Here is a 22,239-nt window from a genome sequence, read left to right as displayed (position 1 = left end):
AGGAGGCAGCAGTAATTGGTACTGGGCTGCGGGACAGGGGAGAAAGCAAAGACGGAGCAGTAAGGGGAATATTCAACACAGAACAGTGGGTGCTCACTGCTGTCACCTGCACGAAAGAAAAAGAGGGGTCAGGAGGTAACACTTGCCCCGGGGAAAGGACATTCAAAAGGCTGAGAATTAATCAAAACTCAAAAATCGTTCTTGAGGGGTGGATGGCATCTCCGAGTGCCCGGCTCCTGCCCGGGAGGCACCTGGCTCGGGTCTCAGAGTCGCTGAAGAGTTAAGCAGGGCAGTGATATCACCATCACTCCCCTTCCCCGCCAGTGGTCTCCGGCGTCCTCGACAGATGCAGGAAAGTTCTTCCCCACTAAGTTCCCATGTGGAAGCTCACGGGCCCTTCTCCTCTCCCACAGCCAGTCTAATTAGCTGTTCTGGCCGCAACATATGGTGGTCCACGGGGTCTCACTTAGGTAAGCCTCTCTCCCCTGATCTTCCAGCTGCCCACCCCGGTTGGGAGGTTGTGGTCATGCCCTAATCTGGCCTTTCTGTTGCAGAGGGGAGGCTTGGGGGAAAAGAGAAAGGAACAGAGAGATCCTGGTGGGCTCACGGGCAGGGAGAGGGAGCAAGCAGGAAGAAGCAGGTGGACAGGAGGGAGGGGTCCAGGTGAAGCTAATGATTTGTTTGCTAACCTCACACTCAATCTGCCATCCTTGCTGGAGGCAGAATATGGGCGTCTGATGGAGTCACGATTCAGAGAGACCCCCCTCAGGCAGGACATATCTCTCTGCTCTGGTGCTCACCAAGCTGGGTCACCTTGGATTGACGGCTTACCGCCTCAGAACCTGTTTCCTTGCCTGCAAAATGAGAGAGGTGTTCTCTCTAGCCCTGTTCCTGCCAGGGTGGTCCTGAGACCACAGCAGTGTGGCTGTCACCTGGCAGCTGCCTAGAAATGCAGACTTCCTGCCCACTCAAACCTACCGAATCATAACCGGCAGTTTATTGAGGTTCCCAGGTATTTCTGGAGAATTTTAAAGTTTGAGAAGCAAGGCAATGAGACAGTGGCCCAACGTATGATGAGAATCACCTATAGAGCTTGTTAAAAAACCAGCTTTGCGGCCCCTTCATTGGAGAGACAGGCTCTGAGTCAGGACAGGCCTCAGGTGTGTGTGCTTTATTAAGGACCTCCCTGGCGATTCTTAGCAACAGAGGAGTTCGGGAAATGCTGCGGTTGAACTTGGTTCCAGAGCTAAGACGCCATTGTTGGAGCCATTACCTATAATGGAGGGCTCTAATCCTTAAGTACTTGAAAGCGCTATAGGAGCTTACCCACCCATTTTCAAAGGCCTCTCGGCTCCCGGAGTGGCTCCTACTTCTTGGAACCTTTCTCTGTAGTTGTCTTTCCCTTCCTTCCTCAACTGTTCTTGCACCATCTCTCTCGTTACTCCGTCCACTCTCTCAGGGAAGACACCCTTGTGGTTTCAGCCACCTCTTACTCACTGCCGGCCCTTGGCTTCTTCCTGGTGGCCCGGAGTCCTCTGCTGAGCAGCAGACCTGGGTAAGCAGGTGCTTCCTGGCATCTCCTGGCCTGACTAGGATGTTCCTGAAGACAGCAGCCACAGAATAAGCCTTGCCTTCTCCTTGATTTCTCAGCCTTGGCAAAGGCAGCTGCCGTTGGCCTAGTTTTCTGGGCCAGAAACCAAGATCTCTTGGATTCCTCCTTTTTCCTTTTCCCCATTCCTGACCCTCACCAAATTCTGCCAGGTTTACCTCCTTAAACATCCCTCTGGCCCAGACCCTCTCCCTCTGCTTTTGCTCCAGGTCAAGCCCTTTTCAGGTCTCTCTGGGGCCACTGCAGTTGTGGGTAGTCTGGTCTTTTGGCTTCTGTCTGCCTTCACCCTCCTTGCCAACCCCCTTCCCTGGTCACAGTCAGCTGCTAACAATGCTGATCTGGTAGAGCCCTTTCCCTGTTCAGCCCGCTGCTCCAGCACCTCCAGCATGACACTCAGGGCCCTCTGGAGCCGGGTCCTTGCTTACCTGGAGGGCATCAACTTTACACTTCCTAACTTGTAGCCTGATCCTGACCCAGAGCTTCTCATACTCAACCTGTGCACACAGATCTCCCAGAGAGCCTGTTACATGCGGGTTCTGAGTCAGTAAGGCAGGGCTGGGGTTCTCGCATTTTTAACGAGTTCTCAGGTGATGCCCCTGTTCCTTGTCTGGAGATACTGTGAGCCCCTAGACTCGTTGTAGTTTCTCCATGTCTGTCTGTCTGTCCTCTCTCTCTCCCCTCCCTCATCCTCTCTTCCACACCTTTGTGTCTTCAGCACCTCTGCTGGGTGCACCTTTCCTGCTTTAATCTCCTGTGCTCATTCGCTCAGTCCTGTCTGCCTCTGCGACCTCATGGACTGTAGGTCGCCAGGTTCCTCTGTCTATGGAATTTTCCAGGCAAGAATACTGGAGTGGGTTTCCCTTTCCTTCTCCAGGGGATCTTCCTGACCCAGGGATTGAACCTGTGTCTCCTGCACTGGCAGGCGGGTTCTTTACCCCTAGCCACCTGGGAAGCCACCTTCCTCCTCTACTGCTAAGTCGCTTCAGTCATGTCTGACTCTGTGCAACCCCATAGATGGCAGCCCACCAGGCTCTGCCGTCCCTGGGATTCTCCAGGCAAGAACACTGGAGTGGGTTGCCATTGCCTTCTCCATTGTGTGAAAGTGAAAAGTGAAAGTGAAGTCGCTCAGTCGCGTCCGACTCGTAACGACCCCATGGACTGCAGCCCACCAGGCTCCTCCGTCCATGGGATTTTCTAGGCAAGAGTACTGGAGTGACTTGCCATTGCCTTCTCCGCCTTCCTCCTCTGGCCCTGGCTAAATCCCCTCCTTCAGGAATTTTTGCCCCACAGGCCCCTCCCAACACATCCTTAGAACTTACCTTGGCCAGGGTGTCTTGGTGTCCCACCCTCCCACTAGGCTGGGAGCCCCTGGAAGGCAGGTCCTGTGTGTTTGAGTCTTGTATCCCCAGTATCTATGTGCTGCCTGGCAGATAAGCAGGCAGTAAGTGAATAGTGAAGTGCTGAATGAATGCATGATGGGCAGGAAAACCAAGGCCCCTTGTGCCATGCGCTCTGAGATGGTGGGGGCAAGTTGAATGTGTTGCTAATATCCCATAGGTCCTGGAGGTATAGATGGATGACTTTATTGATAATCAAAGAGTTAAACATTTTAAATGATCAAGTTATGACCTGTCACATCTCAAACTAAAATATCTTTGGTTGAGCTATTCTTTTACAGAGATGCTAACCTGGGAGCGGCCTATGGTGTTGGGAGCAGGCTTCATAAGTAGAGGGGGTCTTTGGGATTAACCTTTACCTAACCTTTACCTAAAGCCCAGTCTATACCCAGGATTTTACTCCTCACGTCTACCTTGTGGTGTTGGTAACAACTCCATTTTACTGATGAGAAAACTGAGATTGAAGAAGTTGCCAGTTTATATTTATAGGGTGAAGTAGACCAGAAATCTGAACCAGGACTTCAAATTCCGGGCTCTGTGATACCTGCGCCCCTCATTTAGGAGCATTACCATACATGGACTGAGAATTCGAATTCAGTCTATAAATATAGGAGCATTTGCTTATGTCAGTTGTTTTCTAACTTGGGCAGACAGCTTGGAAAGTTGTTGGACGCCGCTGGACTTGCCTGGAAACCCATTCATCTTGGCCTCTCAGGGAATCTTCAACAGAACTGACTTGCCAGGTAAGTTATGAAGATTTGGGATTTGCCCTCAAATTTCTCTTCCTGGCTGCTCTTCAAGTGAATATTTCCCAATCCAACAGAGACCACAGTTGTCTTAGAGGTGTACCTTTTAAAATATGAGTTTGCTGCTTTTTCTTAGTTTTAGTCTCCATCATAAGCCCACTCTTAGGCTGACTAGGTCTTGCTACTCCTACAAATCTGTATCTGGTAATGACTAACACTGAACTCAATAAGAAGTGAGGAGAATATCAGAACATTTGGCTCTGTTTTAAAGGGCAAGATTTTGGAAGCAGGCTCACCAGACTCCATCCAGATCACTTTTCCTGGCACATAACGAGAGGGACTGTGCCGGGGCTCCGGGTGAGAGGAGAGGGCAGAAGAGGGCTTTTACTTCCTATGAGCCTGGCACTGGGGGTCAGGAGCGTCTTAGGACTCTGGGTGTCATACCCCCACAGCACAATGGCCTTTGGATGGCTCTACATGTCCTGGAAAGGAGAGGCGGCTCCTGTCCAAGTCAGGATGGGGCTGGGAGGTTTTCTGGGAACAGGCAGGAGTCCAGGAGCCGGTGGCCCCTACAGCTCCGTGCACTCAATGGGCCTGCTGTCTGCTCTGCTTCCCACTGGTTCATACAGGTCGATGGAAGGACTCAGATCCTGGGTACAGACTGGGCCTTTGGTAAAGGTTAATCCCCACGCCTCCTCCCCCTGCTTCTGAAAGAAGAATATGTTAACTGGGCCAGGCTTATTTCTCACTCCACATCCATGTTCACCTTGATTGTGAAATAGGATTTCTGAATCGATTGCATGTCAGACCCAGCTGAGTCTTGACTTGCCGCCTGAGTTTTTCATGTCTTTTTGGAGGGAAAGCAAATCTCTGGCTTGGTGAATGCTTTCTGATTGTTCATCTTTTTCCATTTGGTGTTATGCTTTGAAAATTCAGGGTGTAGTAAAAGTGTCTGTGCCTGTGTTTGTGTTAGGTGTTTAAAAGTACAACTCTGATTTTTGGTAAGCGAAAGAAGACTGAGGAGGGGGGAGGAGTTAACATAAAGACAAAACAAAATTTCTAGTCCATTCTCCTTACTGAATAAAGCTCTTGTGTGCAGGATACCTTAGTGAAGTGAAAGTGAAAGTCACTCAGTCATGTTTGACTCTTTGTGACCCCATGGACTATACAGTCCATGGAATTCTCCAGGCCAGAATACTGGAATGGGTAACCTTTCCCTTCTCCAGCAGATCTTCCCGACCCAGGAATCAAACCGGGGTCTCCTGCATTGCAGGCAGATTCTTTACCAACTGAGCTATCATGTATGAGCTATAGTGCTGGAGGCTGTTCTAATGGTTGAGAATGTTTTATCACTGAATCCTCCCAGCTATGCTAGCAGGTAGGATCTGTTCTGACTCCCAGGCTCTGCCATTTTACAGATGAGGAAACTGAGGCACAGAGAAGTTACTTCTCAAAGGGACACAGCAAATGAGAAACAGGGCCCAGATGCTAATCCAAGCATTTTGTTGCTAAAGCACTTGCCCACAACTGCATGGAGATAGGGGACAAGGCGAATCATAAGCCAACTCATTTAGAAACAGTTCCATGGAATATATGAATTAATTTAAAATGCACGAATTCCTCCTAACAGAGTGTGAAGTACAATGAAAATCTGAGACCTTCTTGGTTATAAATCTATTAGTAGCGGGTACCAGTGGTTCCTCTCTTGTAAATAGCCGTTTTAGGGGTTCCAGATGATAATTCACATATAAGGATTATAACAGAATGTCACTACATAGGTTTGCATGTAAGTCAAGCCACATTCCCCAGCTGAATTATTTTATCCAGGAAAAGTGTGGCATAACACAGTATGGAATGTTAGCCTATTGAGCAAAGGAATTCCACTGTCTTAATGGAATTAGTTTTGCGTAGAACTCAGGTCTGACATGGCAAGTTTTGGTAACTCACTGCAATCTTTGGGTGGCCCCCAAAATGCTTTAGAAACTTATTTCCCCACAGAGGTGAAGGAAAGCAGGAGCTTGTGAATTTACCCACTGAATTGGATGGCTGTGTCCTAGATACTTTAGGTCCCCACGCCTCTCTTTCTACTATAGCAGGGTATTTATCAGAATGTTCTGAGTTCTCACCACCACTGGACTCAACTTTGCCTGAATAAACTCAGCTTAAGTTATTGCCTTGTCCATGGGCTCTCATTTCCCTGGACTGATAAGGGAATTCTGTGGGTGAGACTACACATGTAAAATGAGTGGATCCCAACACACCAAGACCCTACCTTTAGTTTACCTGATTAACCCCATTTGCTATAGTAACTAACATCAATCAGCAGGGTTTTTATGCTCGCTGGATGGCTGGGCCACAGTGGTCCTGTGGTTGCATAGAGCTCGGTCCATGGTTGCATAGAGCTCGGACACAGCCTAGAGCTATAATGTGATAATAAAGCTGGTGTTTTAAAATTTATTTATTGTATTATTATTTTTAAGCTGGTGGATTTTCTTTTTTTGATCAAGGTGGTTTTTAAAGGCTTTTACTCCAAGTGTTGCTTGCTTAGTCACTCATAGTGTCCAGCTCTTTGCGACCCTTGGGACTGTAGTCCTCCAGGCTCCTCTCTCTGTGGGACTTCTCAGGTAAGAATACTGGATTGGGTTGCCCTTTGTTTCTCCAGGGGATCTTCTGACCCAAGGATCGAACCCTTTGTCTCCTCCATGGCAGGCAGATTCTCTACCTGCTGAGCCATTGGGGAAGTAACATCTCTTATTTGGTGAAATAATTATCCTTCTGCCAACTTGGCTCTCTTGTCTATACCTTGGTGCTTTCCAGTCTAGTAATTCCTCAAATTTGAGGTTTTATAGAATGGAAAGTGAGTTAATTTTCCTTTCCTGTAAGTGTAGTAAGTTCCATATGGAGTTCGCTCAGTTGGAAGAACATCTGTGTTAATCAAACAAACCAAACGTGGAATGGGCCTGAACTGTCCATTTGAATGATTTATCTCTGCAAAGGACAAAACACAGCATGCAAATGGCTACCCGGTTTTAGCAAGAAGGCTAAAAATTATAACGAGTGACTACAGTTCCATTATTTAAATTCAATTTTTAAAAAGATATCCTCAGTTCGATCCATGACAGCATGTATTTGAGATATTTGAGGAGTGATCTTATCTGCCCTATTTCCTTCTTAAACAGTTGAATTAAAAACCTAATTCCTACTAAAACACTTCAAAATGAGCAGCTGTTAACTAGGAAGAAACATGAGGTCACTTCTAAGCATGAGATAGGTTTTCCATTCTCAGAGAAGGAAATGTGGGCAAATTTTAATGATGGAGCCTAAGACAGTCATAGGCAAGAAGAACATCAGTGAGCATGTGACTGAACTTCTTTCACACACTTACATTACAATGGAGAAGCCTGCTCACATGTCTGTTTTCAGCCAATGGAAAGGTAGGAAAGATGCTCTGGGTTATACAGCATCAACCAATATCTGTGGTTACAGCACCAGGAGCGGTAATAGTGCCCACTGATGCTGGCGGGTCGCTCCCCATCACCCTCAGCCAGAACGAGAATTTTTGCTTGCCCCAGGCGGTGGTGAATCCAGAGGAGCTGGTGAAGAGACTCTTAATTGGGTGGGGTGTTAAGCCATGTTTATCCTCCCTTCACCCGTTCATTGTACCTTTTGCTTTAAAAGCACCAAAGGTAAAAGAAAATTTGGCCAATTAACTAGGAAAAGGAGTTGGGGCTTTGCCTGAAAGGATATCATTTCAGAAGTCAATTTTTTTCTCCACCTTCATTAAAGCTATGAAATATGCCTAGTTAATCTGAGAGTCGCCATTGTCTAAAAATGCATCCAGACTTAACTGGATGGATGGTTGCAGAACAGGAGCTATTTAGGATTAGGAAATCGTTGTGCTTTTAAACAAATTGCATGCTATTTACGAATTCTTGGGCAGTTAATCTGGATCGTTTCCATTCCATTGCAAGCAGAAGATGGGCCTTTTTGCCTGGCTATCCCAACTTCCACATCAGTTCCTCAGAGGAATCAAGTTTGTCCTACAGATGTTGGCTCTAATGGAGATGAGCCTGAGGGACTCTAAACTTCCGGCTGCATTTATCCCCTCTCTGGATACTATTAAGTCGCTCCTGCCTGAAGCAGAGGATGGGTCTTTGCTTCAAAGGCAGCTAAAGAGTGAATTATTTACCAAGTTGCACAAAGGGGAGGATTTATCAAGGCCCCCCTTGTTTCCCCCCAGAGAGGACAACCACAGAACTAGAAGACTTTATTACTCTCTTTCTCGGCAGTAAATTATGCCATTCAGATGCATTTGAAAGCTTCCCTTCATGCTCTGGATTGAGTCATAAAACTTGATACCTGGGGCCAAATGTCTTTATCCTCCTAGAAGGATGACGAAGGTGAAAGGGCAGCCATTCTAAGCCAGTGCCACACAAAGGCAGTGAGTGGGCAGAATGCGCGGGCAGTGGAGACCCTTACTCTGCCTACTTCACACCTCTTCAACCTGATGTTCTCCAAAATGAATCTGATCACTAGCGGAAGATCATCAAACCCTCCAAAACCTGAATGAGCCACATGAAAAACACTGGTCTGTCATCAGACCACCTATCTGATTGTTGTCCTTGGTGTGATGCTAGGCTTAAAAAAGCTTGTGAATTTCAAAACAAAACAGAAAACCGTCACTCACCTTTTAGATTTTGTGAATTTCGATAAACCCGCCACTCACCTTTTAGATTTTGTGAATTTCAATAAACCTGCCACTCACCTGGAGGGGGTTTGCTGGGGCCCGCTTTCTCTAATTTCTTGGGAGTCATGGTACTCTTATGTTTCTGCTTGACTGAGGTTTGGTCAATTGCCGGAAGTCTAGAATCGGTCTTACAAGCAGAACTTGTGGCAGATAATCTTGGTTCGGCTTGAGCATCCTCATCAGCAGAACTCTACCGAAAATGAAAGGTCAGATCTGAGTATCAGTGATCAATAGGTCCTCTTTGCTGGGCAGAGGAAAAAGAGACAAGCCAAATGCAGCAACCTCTCAGCAGAGACATCGGAGTGTCCTGCCTGCTCAATGTGCCCTTTTCGCCAGTCAGATTTTCATGGACTGGGTGTAGCAATTTAGAAATAATAGCAAAGTTAATGAGTCTATTTGGTATGACATTATGAAAAGAATGAATTCCTGACCCTTAAGTAATTGGATGACCAATAAACAGCTCATGTTAAAAGCTGCATATGAAAGCATCCATGCATTTAAACTTCTTGATATTTGTTATTTGAACTACTCCAGCGTGGGTGAGGAAGAACCATTCCTTATGTTAATCATATAGTTGACAATGAAAAGGAAATTTAGAGACGAGTGTTGGGACTGAATAAATGAGACCTCAGTTTAATACTCTCAATTATCGGGTGCAACATAAGATAGATTAATCTTTTAAGAAAGACCCTACTTGTCAGTCTTCTGTAAAGAAGTCAGTATAAATCTATGCATGGACAAATCATGACTCACGTGGTGTCAGAATATCTTAACACAGCCTTACAGACGCAATGAAATCTGCCTGCAGTGCAGGAGACCTGAGTTTGATCTCTGGGTTGGGAAGATCCCCTGGAGAAGGGAATGGCTACCCACACCAGTATTCTTGCCTGAGAATTCCATGGACAGAGGAGCCTGGTGGGCTGTAGTCCAAGGGGTGGCAAAAGAATTGGACACAACTGAGCAATTATCATACTTGGCCACACTTAGAGTGAAAAAAAATACATAATTAGGAGAAACTTGGTCTTGAAGGTGATTTAAGTCCTGCCTTACGGTCTTAGGTCCTGGTGTTCATATGATTTGATAGGTGATATGCTCCATGGCAAATAAAACCAAAGGATTGCCTCCCCTCCTCCCAGGGAAAGGGTCACTAAATACTCCTGCATTGCACAACGGTCTGTACTGGCAAGTCCTCTGAAAATGTATTCCTCTGTCGACACAGAGTGCTAAATTAATACCCCCATGCCTCTCCAGTGGTGGCAATTTGTATTGATCTTGCTCCCTGTTCTCGCTGACAGTTGTGGCATTTTCATTTCAAGCCACCTGACTCAGGAAAATACTCTGAATAGCTTTGAATTATTGGGTGCAACGTAAGACAAACTCAGCTCTCAAAAAAGTCCCCTACCTGTCAGTCTTCTACAGGGAAGTCAGTACAAATCTACAGGTGGACAGATCATTCTTCTCTGGATTATAAATCATGTTTGGTAACTTAGAGCCTGGCGACAGCCTTCCAACAAATAATTATTGTTTCTCTCTGCATTTTCAGAAAACAGACCACCCTCAGATAAAGGGACGAGAAGAAGGAAAGGACATAATGAGTTGCTTGTTCTCCCTTTTCCCTTGTGAATCTGGAATTTAATAGAAATCCTTGATAATGATTCTGAAATGTCAAAGATGAAACATGAGGTCATTTCTGGGCATGAGATACGCTTCCCATTCTCAGAGAAGGAAATGTGGGCAAATTTTAATGATAGTGCCTAAGACGGTCATAGGCAAGAAGAACATCAGTGAGCATGTGACCAAACTTCCACACACTTACATTAGTGAATGGAGAAGCCTGCTCACACATCTATTTTCAGCCAATGGAAAGGTAGGAAAGATGCTCTGGGCTAAGACAACCAGTATCCACGGTTACAGCATCAAGAGCAGTTAATAGTGCCCACTGCTGCTGGTGGGTCTCTCCCCATCATCCTCAGCCAGAACGAGAATTTTTGCTTGCCCCAGGCGGTGGTGAGTCCAGAGGAGTTGGTGAAGAGACTCTTAATTGGGTGGGGTGTTAAGCCATGTTTATCCTTCCTTCCCCCATTCATTTGTACCTCTTGCTTTAACAGCACCAAACGTGAAAGAAAGTTTGGCCAGTTAAACCATGCCTAAAAGAGTTGGACACAACTTAGCAACTAAGCAACAAACAACAACAAAATTATGTTTGGAATCATGCATTTGCCTTTCAAATACATCTTTCTCTGGTTCCTGGTTCTATCAACCTGACTTCCAGTTGTGAATCCCTCTTTTTTCTTTTTTTTTTTTAACTTTTTATTTTGTATTGGAATATAGCTGATAGTTTCAGGTGGACAGCAAAGGAACTCAGTCATACATATTACGAGTATGATAATCACTCTTGGGTCCAGAAATTACAGCTGAAAGTGAGTGTTTTGTCAGCTGGAAACTAAAACCACAATGGAAAGAACTAGAATACTTATAAATGCAGTTCTGAGTCTTTTCCTGCTTGCTTCATTGACTAATCTTAAGCCAATCACTTCAACATTTTGTGTTTTCATTTGTGTCTTGTCACGTACTCAGCCATTCTCATGCATCCTCTCTCGGGCAAGCCCATTATATTATCCAAGGAGGACGAGCCTTGGGTGAAAGAAGTTGTAGTAACTCATTCTGGCAATAAAATGTAAGATTAATATATAAGACTCTGTAGCCCAGCATGCTGGGAGTGAATCCTCACTGTCACACATAGTGACTGCGTGACATAGGGTTAGTTTTAGTTCATCTCTTTGCCTCTCAGGCTTTCTCATGTGTGAACAATAGTCCCTTCCTTTTGGTGGTTCTGTGAGGATGAAATGAGTTAAGATATGTTTGTTGCACTTAGAACACTGAGGAAGTGCCCTGTAAGCGTTGGCTTTTGCAATTAGCCATTCATGTTAAGCCGTTTAAACAATTAACTAGCTAACTACTGAACATTAACTGCTTGCTGTTGAAACCAAAACCGTAAGCCCCTCTGAGAAATTCTAATGGGTTTTCACGTATTTCAAAGAGCAATGGACAGCAAGGTGTGGCAAGTCCTATACCAGACTCTTGATTTCTTCCAAAGGCTGTATAATTTATGATTGTGACATAAATAGCCAGTTGACATTTATCTAGCCTTAAGAAAAATATGGTACAATTTCCCTTTCAGACAATAAAGCTCTAATGGAAAATATTTAACATTGAAAGATTATCAGATGATAATAATTAAATTATACTGATTTAAAGCTGATTTTAAAAGTGTCTCCTCCTCTTGCAATTTTAAAGAGCAATTACAATTTTCATTTCTTCTCCCTTGTATTCCTATGTTGAAATGTCACACGGAGGTGGAGGCAACAGCACATTGCTATTCCTTTAAGAGGAAGAAAACTAGCTCTGTCTTTCAAAATCAAAGCCTGAAACATGAAACACAAACAAACAAACAAAACTGAAAAGCCTAGACTATATAATACATGTGTAGACATTAGATTCTCTCTTGGTAGTTTGAAAAGAGTCCTAAGAAAACCATGTTAATTAAAGAAACTATTGTTGAAATTAATTTGTATATAGGGTATTATGATTTTTGTAATTAACATTTTTCAAAGATTCCCCAGCTTGCTCTTTGGGCATCGTCCATAATAAAGTTGAGATATTACCTTAGTCAGAGCTAGAATCTCTCAAAAGTTCAGAAAGGGGCTTCCCTGGTGATCCAGTGGCTAAGATTCCATGCTCCCAATGCCGGGGGCCAGGGTTCAATCCCTGGTCAGAGAACTAGATTTTACATGCTGCAACTAAGAGTTTGCATGCTGCAAGTAAGACCCATCACAGCCAAATAAATAATATAAAAAATTCTAAATCAAACCAATTTAAAAAAAAAGAAAGAAAAAAAGTTCAGAGAAAAACTCATACAGGAAAAAGGAGGAATTTACCTTAGGGTATGGAAGTGGCACTGAGCACTGAAGTAGGACTTTGAAACATTATAATGGTTCTGGTTAGACCTTCTAGAAGGTGGAGACCCAAGAGTTGGGAAGTGGGATACATTTTCTCAGGGATGTGAGAGTGACTAGATCTCTAGACAAGGACCTACTGATGTTGAGTCTGAAACAGCAAGGTGACACTGAACAGAGATGATCAGAAGGGCAAGGAGACAGAAGTCATCAGGAACAGAAAGGATCAAGTCATTTTCCAGCTCTTGCCTGATGGCTCATTTCCAAGACCTAAGGAGCTGGTTCTCAACTGGTATGCCACCTCCCTCCTTCCCTCCCATTGCTGAATTCTGATTGATGTGTGCAAATCCCATTGTAGCCAGTGTCATGTGATGGATGAGCTGAGTGGATCTTATGACCTAGTGTAGAGATCAGGACATGACTTGCTGTGAATAAGAAAACAGGCAAAGAACAGTGTCAGGCTGGTGCCAGAGAAAGGCAGTGTGCTCGTTACATTTGAAATAAAGCATTCTCATGAGATTGTGAAAGAGAAGGATCAAGGTCGTGAAACTCGACACTCAAACAGTAAGGACACAGGAAGGGTGGCCAGGGGACTGTGGGTGCAAACGTGTGTCTTCCGAGCGTTGTCCCCAAAGTCCACATTCCTACTGTGCCTCAAACATAAAAACTGCCTTTGAAAATTGAGGGCAGCTTGTATAAATATAGCACTGGCCAAGAAGTTCATTCCGGTTTTTCTATTACATCATATGGGAAACCCCAAATGAACTTTTTGGCCAACCCAATAGCATTCTGGACAGGATGCGTACCTTTATGAATTAAAGAAATATAAAGTTAGCAGGTTCTATGCAGTCTCATAAAGCTGGCTAAATGTTTTCTCTTCTAGGGGGAAAAAAAAAAAACTGTCAGGGCAGCAATCCCTGGGTTGGGAAGATCCCCTGGAGAAGGGAATAGCAACTCACTTCAGTATTCTTGCCTGGAAAATCCCATGGACAGAGGATCCCGGTGGGCTACAGTCCATGGGGTCATAAGAGTCGGACATGACTTAACAGCTAAACCACCACCAAGGGCAGCAAAGTGCTTCCCGTGTGCAGGACGATTTTGAAATTGCTTACCAGGACTGTAAACTTGAACAACAGTAAAGAATAGATTAGTAATTTTGGGGGGGGTGGGATTTGAACTTGGGTATCACTCACCTAAATCCCACCGCTTCTTCACCCCGTTTGTGTCTCCCACCTGAAGACGTGGCTGCCAGGTCGGGTTGGACGAGATCAGACTCAGCAGGAAAAGCTTTTGGGAGTCAGCTGGGCTGTCATGTACATGAATTTCATGAGCCGTTGTCTTCACCAACAACAGCTATAGAGAATATGCTCCTGTCTGCCATCTTTTCTGATTCTCATGCTAGCAATTTAGAATGATCCTGTCTGAGACACTGACCTGAGAGCAACAGTGGCCTTAGGGGTTAACGTCTTCATAATCTTTGATCACCTATGGGGCTGCTCTCTGAAGGAGAGGCATTGTTGGTCTTTAGTAGAACCTGCTTCTTGTTTACGAGACATCCCCCTGGGGAAGGGCCTCTGGGTGAAAGCTTTGCAAGCTACTGAAATGGCAAACGTGACCTGTTTTATGACACTTGCTAGTATTTCTTAAACGCAGCTGAATCCCTCATGGGAAATGAAATCATGGTTGGTTTACATGGGTGGTAACCATACATGTTCATGCTTGGGGGACAAACGAATGTAGTGTTCTTTGAGATGGAGTTCTGTGTGGTGGGGAGTGAGTGAGAAAGTGGCATGTGGCCAGGAAATTGTTGGATTTAAAAAATTTGAACATTCCAATATAGTGTTCTGTAGCACACTGAGACTGCCCTCTGTGAGAGGAGCATCTGAAGAATGTGAAAGATGGCTCTTAAGTGGAGGTCATCCATGAAAAATACCTCCTACTCGAAACAATAAGTCATAAAACATTTAATTGAAAAACATCGTATGTACCTACTGTGTCTTCAGCCCCCACATACAAATAAGGCATTTGCAGTGTGTGTGTGTGCTCAGTCATGTCCAGCCCTTTGCAACTCCATGGACTGCCAGGCTCTTCGGCCCATGGGATTTCCCAGGCAAGAATACTGGAGTAGGTTGCCATTTCCTCCTCCAGGGGATCTTCCCAACCCAGGGATTGAACCTGTATCTCTTCCATCTCTTGCATTGGCAGGTGGATTCTTTGCCACTGCTCCATCTGGAAAGCCCATGCTTGCAATGGGAGAGGCACAGTACTAGCTGTACTAGCAAAACTATGTTTAGTTAAGTGATAAATTGGGTGGTACCGATTCTAAATTTCAGAGGCCTGCACAGCAAAAAAAGAAAAAAAGAACACGAGAAGTTAAGGGATGCTTCATGGAGGAGGTGGTATTTTCTAGGTGGTATTTGCTATGAAAGACTGATAGGAACTGGCTTTGGCTGGAGTCAGCACAGGAGCCAAGGTGTGGATGGAGTGACATGCGTGGTGTGATTCTCAGTGAGGCACGTGGCCAGAACAGAGGGCGTGGGGAACAGAGGTAAGAAATATAGCCGGCTGGCACAGTCCCCCACACATCGTGGGGGTCTCTGAGATTCAAGCAAAGGATGGAGAATCAATGCATTGGAGAATAGGGTCCAACTGAAGGTTTCTGAGTTGAAAGCTGTCATTTTAATGTGGTATTTGTGGTATTTAAGATTAGCTTGTATGTTTCTTTCAGGGAGAAAAAAATGAAGCATCCAGCCAATTTGCCAGTGAAATGATGTTTTTGTAGTTTCAATGGCTTATTTTCATAAAATGTAAGTCTTTCCTTTATTGCAAGAAAAATGCATGTTCATAATGGAAAACTAAAGACAAAGAGAGAAATTTTGAAGCATTCAAAGCTCCATTAACCTTGGAATAAAAACTAAAAATCGCTTGGTCTGTGTTGTTTCAGACCCCTTTTTAATGACTCTGTTGGAGACTGCTAGCTTTCCACTGAAATCTCTGCTCAAGTGATGAGAGCTGCAGCTGGGATGTGCCACCCACCTCGAACTCAATGACTCAGTTTCCCCTGCAACGAGGTGTTGCCCTGGGAGGAAAGACTCCCTAATGGGGTGGAAGTGGGAGTGATGTGTGCAGCATACTTCAGAGATCATCTGTGGCCCTGCACCTCAGCTGGAAAGGCAACAGCTTTGAAAGTCATGTGTTAATCAGAAACATCACAGGCCTGAATCCCTGTGAGTCCTAGTGGAGGAGAGATGCCTTCTGATCTGGTTCAGCCAACCGGGGCCATCATAGGTGTAAGAGATAAACCTCTGTCTTGATTGAGTCATCACATTTTTGGTCCCTTTGTTATAGCAGCTAACATTACCCTACACATATGTTTATGTATCTGCATAAATGTTTCTTCTCACAGCCATAGAATTGAACCATACTTTACATTGTCACTTAACAATACATTGCATCCATAGATACCTTTCTACAATTTTTTCAACCTTATTTTTAAAAATTTCAAATCTATGGAGAAGTTGAAAGAACAATAGAAATAACATCCATTACCCTTCACCTTGCCAATTTGTTTTCTCTCTCTCTCTCTATATATATATATAAAATTAATATATATATTCTTTTTCTGAACAATTTAAAAGTGACTGGACTTCATGATACTCTTACCCCTAAATACTTCAACATGCATCTCCTTTCAAAACAGCCATTCTCCTACAAAGCCACAATACTGTTATCCTACCCAAGAGAATTTAATAGTTCCATAACATCACCTAATACGTAGAGCATCTTCAAACCAAACTGTCACCAAAATGTTTGTTCCGATCTACCATCCAATGAAGATCCACCAGTTGCATGCGCACTTGTTACGTCTCTTTAATTCTCGGCCCTTTTTGCCTTTTCATGATTTTTTCTGTTTGAAAAGTCTCAGCCTCGTAGAAGGTTGTGTGTTTTGGATTTGTAAGCTTTCTCATAATAAAATTGGGGGCTAATCATTTTGGGTAAGAATATTGCATAGGTGGTGATATCCATCTTTGTAACATCACCTCAGCACAAAACAACACTATTTGGTCTCTAGGGTAAGGAGCTGACTGCTAGATTTCTGACTGCTAGATTTTTTTTTAATATTATTTTTTAATATAAAAGTGCATTTTTCCCTTTTGTAATTAGTAGGTAATCTATCAGATGATTCTTTGACACTAAATAGCCTATTAATTACACATTTTATTCAATAATTTTAGCATCTTTTGATGTGCTTTGACTGAATTGATAATTACATCAAAGTAGCAAAATGATGATTTTTCTATCATTTCTTCTACAATTACTGGCTGGTATTCTTCTCTAAAGAAGAACTTTCCTTTCCTCCCTTCTTGTTTGTTTACTTGTTTGTTATCATCATTGTGGTCTCACGGGCACATTTTATTTAATTATCTCATCACATTTTTTGAAGCTCAAATTATACTAGCAGTGGTGAATGGGAATTCATTCTAGTCTGCTGTTGACTTGAATCTCTGAGCACTTCTTCGCTTTCGGGTACAGTAAAATTTCATAGCCTAACTGTGGACTTTACCTGGCTCAGACCTAGAATCAGTTGTTTTCCCAGTAAGCTCTGGTTCCTTCTAGTTTAGAAAGCTTTTTAGAAATCAATATCTGCTTGCTATGTGCATTCATTGCAAATAGAGGGACAGTGTTCCTAAGTCTTTTTGGTGAAATTAATTAGAAATATGTATTTTAAAAATTATGAGCTCGCAGAAATATTTAAAGTTAAAATTAAATATTTTATGGGGTTTTCCCTTCCTTTCTTTTATTTTCTCTCTCATATTTAAAATCTTTATTCCTCAGTCATATTAAAACATTTATTAATTTTTTACTCTGCAATACACAGGAAATAATTTCAGAATCACAATACAAATGTTACTCTAACAAACCACTAAGTAAAGTTTATTCTTTCTTAACAGTTATCTTTGTCTTTACAATATATTCACATTGTACGGCTCTGTCGTAATTATTTCTGTTGGTCATTTAGGTTGCTTCCAACTTTTTCTGTGGTAAATGATGCTATGATGAATATTCTTATGTATTCATGCCCATCATCAATTATTTCTTTATTCCTGAAGTGGGAATTTATATTGGTAGATTAACAGTATCACAAAGATTTACAAATTTTTGTTCCCAAACTGTATTAATTAACTGTATTAATGAAATGCTGTATTAATTTACATTTCCAGATGTACCTGCCAGATTCTACAAATATTCTCCAACTACATATTATCTTTTAGAAAGAATCTTTGTTATCTTGGGAAAATATTGTAATTTGTAACTTGTATGTAATTTTAATTTAATTATTGAATAGGTTCATTTATTTAGCTCATCTGTTTAGAATCTATATTCCACCTATTTCTAAAAAGGGTCTGAAATGACTTAAAAGCTAAACTGAAAAGAGTGTAAAAAAATGGGAAAAGGCAAAACTAATTTATGGTGAAAACATGCAGAATAGTGGTTGCCTCTGAGGGATGGGGCAGGAATTGACTGGAAAGGGGCATGGGATAATGGAAATTCAGTGGGGGTCAGGTTATATGGTTATAAGCATTTATCAAAACTCATGAAATACTACTCTTAAAATCTGTATAAGTCACTGCAGGTAATTTTTACCTCTAAAATTTTAAAAATGGGAAAAAATAGAACAAATCAAATCACAAAAACCGTAAACAAATATTCAACTCTGGCTAATGATGTATGTACGTGTTAGTCGTTCAGTCGTGTCTGACTCTTTATGACCCCATGGACTGTAGCCCACCAGTCTCCTCTGTCCATGGAACTCTCCAGGCAAGAATACTGGAGTGGGCTGCCATTCCTTTTTCCAGAACGATGTATTGGGTTGGCCAAAAAGTACGTTTGGGTTTTTCCATAACATCTTACGCTCAAGTTTTTTTCAGGGGGAAGTAGGTAGAGTACTGATGTTTGCAACTTACTTTGAAATGCACCAAAACACACGATGTCTCAACGGATGGATAAGGGGCTAGATACGTGATAAAACAAGTACAGCAAAGTGTCAGCACTGTGGTATCGAGGTGGTGGGGATGTGGATATTCATAGTACAGTTCTGTCAGCTTTTCTGTGTGTTTAGAAGCTCTTGGTAAAATACTGGAGGGAGATGGAGCAGCACTAGAGATGTAGAAGTGCAGGTGTTTTCAGGGCTGCTGGGATAAACGAGGTACTTTTGGGGAATGCTACTGGTCTTCGATTGTATGGTTCATCATAGACATTCGTTTCTTTAGATTAAAAAGTCTTAGCTGGGACTTCTTTGGTGGTCCGGTGGTTAAGAAGCCACCTTCCAAGGCAGGGGACACAGGTTCGATCCCTGGTCTGGGAAGATCCCACAGGCCACAGAGCAACTAAGTCCCCACCCTGCAACTACGGAAGCCCACGAGCCACAACTAGAGAACATGGATGCCGCAATGAAGGGTCCCTCACGACGCAACAAAGATCAGTAAGTTAGGCCCAGCACAGCCAGATAAATAAATAAATATTAAAAAAAACAATCTTTCTCTTCATGATATCATCAAGTAACAATGAGAGATCAGTGATCAACTCAGTAAAGTCAATGTAAGATAAATTTTAAAAGAAATTTCTTATCTCACACTTGGTGCTTTAGGATGAGCATACAGTTACACAAACAGGGACCTCCAATGGAAAAGGCAACATAGCTACTTCTGTTGGGAATATGAGAATAAGGACTCAAAGACTGCCCTTACAGAGCTGACAGGGACTTCCCTGGTGGTCCGGTGGTTATGACTCTACATGTCTATGGCAGGGGGCATGAGTTCGCTCCCTGGTTGGTGAACTAAGATCTTACATGCTGTGTGGTGCAGCCAGGAGAAAAAAAAAAAGAACGAAGGGCCAGGCTGGGAACTTTAGCACTGGGCCTGTTGATGGGCAGCCAGAGTGAAGTGGGTTACATTGTGAATAGGAAGTGCATCTTATTTTATGCATTTGAAAATATTATTGTGAGAAGAAGATGCAAAGAAGTCATCGTTGTTGCCTAAGAAGCCTGTGACAGAAAACCAGGATTAACTCCCAGGTGTAGAGTGAGAAGAGAAGCAAGCCTGGAAGAATCCCAGGACTGGAGAACGGAGGAGCAGAAGCCAGGAGAGAATCAGGAGACTGTGGCTTCGTAGAAGCTCAGGGACACAGCATTTCAAGAAGTGTGGAGTGGCCAGATGAGTCAGAGCTGCCGAGAGGTCGAGCACAGTGAGGACCACAGGAGCCCTTATGCACCACAGAAGTGGAAGGCATATGATCAAGAGCCATTTCTGTGGAATGATGTGCATGGCAGCCAGGTTGGAGTGGGTTGCGTTGTGAGTAAGAGGTGGGGAAACAGAGTCAATCAGAGTAAATGATTCTCCTAAGAACCTTGACTGTGAGGGAGAAGAAATAAGTGGAGGGGATGTGGACTCAAGGAAGGTCTGTTCTGCTCAAGTTTTAGACAGGAAGCTTGGTGTTAGTTGCTCAGTTGTGTCTGACCCTTTGTGACCCCCTGGACTGTAGCCCTCCAGGCTCCTCTGTTCATGGGATTTCCCAGGCAAGAATTCTGGAGTGGGTTGCCATTTCCTCCTCCAGAGGATCGTCCTGACCCAGGGATCCAACCCAGATCTCCCACACTGCAGGCAGATTCTTTACCATCTGAGCCACCAGGGAAGCCCTGAGAGATTAGGTCATTATTAAACACAGATGGGAAGGCTCTGGTACAGAGGTGGGAGGTGCAGGAATGGAAGGGACTATGGATGGAGTGAGGAGAGAGCTAGGAGGTGGGCTCCTGAGCAGAGGTGGGAAGGTTGATGACTGGATGGCAATGAGGGGAGGGCAGTGCAGTTTTCAGTGGCTTGGGTGCAGACCCAGAGACCATGGATGAGCAGGATTTTGTCAGAGAGGTATGGAAACAAAACAAAGGGCAAGGCAACGTAAAGAGGATCAAACACAGAACACAGTCTGCTTGGGAAGGGAAGTTTACCTAGAGGGGGCAATAAGAGGGCAAAGGGAGAGGAACCAGTGAACCAGAGGTTCCCCGTGGGAAGAAGTGTCACAGTAGAAGTGGTTGAGCAGAAGAGCAGGAAGGCTGGTGGTGATCAGTAATTTTTAGAGATGGAGAACTTTTATCTGGTGATGCCGATTAGGATGTGGTGTTGGGGAGGGTAGCAGGGAGGGATGGAGGGGGACCTTTAAGATGCTTGGGGAACTGAGGAGGCAGGGTGTGGCTGGATCACCCAGGTAGATGCTGAACTCATCTAGGCCAGGGGTCCCCAACCTCTGGACCACAGACAGGTACCTCCTGTCAGATCAGCAGTGGCATCAGGTTAGAAATAAAGAGCACAATAAACGTGATGTGCTTGAATCATCCCCAAACCATCCCCCGGCCCCTGGTCTGTGGAAAAGTGGTCTTCCACAAAACCGGTCCCTGGTGCCAAAAAGGTTGGAGACTGCTGATCCATGCTTGCGACCAGAGTTCAGGAGATGGGGTGGAGAGGAAGGGAGCCACGCCCGGTCCTCACTGAAGAGGGGAGAGTGGCCAGGAGACAACAAGGATGAAGGCAGGAGGGAATGGTGGAATAAAGAGCACAAGCCCCAGCGGATGGCATGTCCAACAGAGCCAGGGGAGCGGTCGTCTGAGAGCAGCATCAGGGAGCAAGAAGGGAGCCCTCCTGATCCTGAGGAAGGGCTGTGGGGGGATGTGAGCACCACCATGCCCTCCCCCAGGGGGTGCTCTGATGCACATTTCCTGTGCTGCGGGGAAACTGGCCCGATGACCTGCTCCCCAGGGTGCCTCTCCTTGACTCCGGCTGTCCCTTCCGCCTGTAACCTCTGCCCTACCTTGGCTCCCCACCCCCCACACCCAGCTCCCCAGTACCTGCCCTAATATCCAACTGAAAATCAGCATCTCCAGGAAGGTTTCCCAGGTTTCCCTTGCCTTCTTATCACACTCATCAGATACTATCTTGATCTGCAGGCATTCATGTGATGTCTTATTTTACCAACACTATGAACTACCCGAGGGCGGGAGCGAGGCAGTTTATTCATCACTATCGCCCCATACCACCCAACACGGTGTCTTGGACACCAGTGATTTATAATTCTGTAAAAAGAAAGCAATGTAACAGTAAAACAAAAGGAGGTTTTATGATGAAATGTGGTAATTACAAATTATACTTAATGTAGGTATGCCTCTGAATAATCACATCTCGCAACTGAAAATTTTAAAAATTTTGATGTCTGAATTTTAATAGGTTTTTAACAAGTTTTTTGGTTTTAAAAAGCAGTGGAATCTTTTTTTTTTTTTTAAGTAGGGGATTTTAATAAGAGGTTGCAAATGGAAACACACAGCACTACATAAAATGTGAAAAGAGCCACTTTATTATAATCTTCGCTCATGCAATTTCTGAGCTGCTCAGTCCAATTAACACGGGGAACTCTTGGGGTCAGAGGTCAGCAAGGCTCGGTACTGTGGATTTCACTGAGCGGGGATAACCAATTGGTGTTTGTCTGACCTGGCCGCATGGCAGAGTCGTCCTGTGGAAGGATTGACTCTAGGCTATCCTGCTTATCTGTTGAGAAGGCAGGACGATGCTCTGGAAGCAGCTGCAATTTGAACTGACAGTTGCCCCATTTTCCTGCCATGCCCTATTTTAAGATTACCTAGTGGAGCTCAGGCAAAGCACAGAAACAAAGAAGAAATGAGGTCCTGCTGGTTTTGCCCAGATGTAGATATTCGCCTGCACCATTGCTGCTCTGAAAG

At 44.2% G+C, this 22,239-nt stretch overlaps 1 protein-coding gene across 1 annotated transcript in view; it reads right to left on the bottom strand.

Annotated features, from left to right (window-relative positions):
• The window catches only part of MARCH10 (membrane-associated ring finger (C3HC4) 10, E3 ubiquitin protein ligase), a 92,023-nt gene that overhangs the window by 42,331 nt on the left and 27,453 nt on the right, over positions 1 to 22,239 (bottom strand). Inside the window, exon 3 of the mRNA XM_010856461.1 lies at positions 8,518 to 8,689. Within this exon, the coding sequence (XP_010854763.1) occupies positions 8,518 to 8,689 (172 nt within the window). The remainder of the gene's footprint in view (positions 1 to 8,517; positions 8,690 to 22,239) is intronic.

This window comes from Bison bison, unplaced genomic scaffold (assembly GCF_000754665.1).
Source record: "Bison bison bison isolate TAMUID 2011002044 unplaced genomic scaffold, Bison_UMD1.0 scf7180017864371, whole genome shotgun sequence".
Classification (NCBI taxonomy): Eukaryota; Metazoa; Chordata; class Mammalia; order Artiodactyla; family Bovidae; genus Bison; species Bison bison.
Note: the sequence above shows the minus strand (reverse complement) of the source record. Positions and strands in the feature narration are given on the sequence as shown.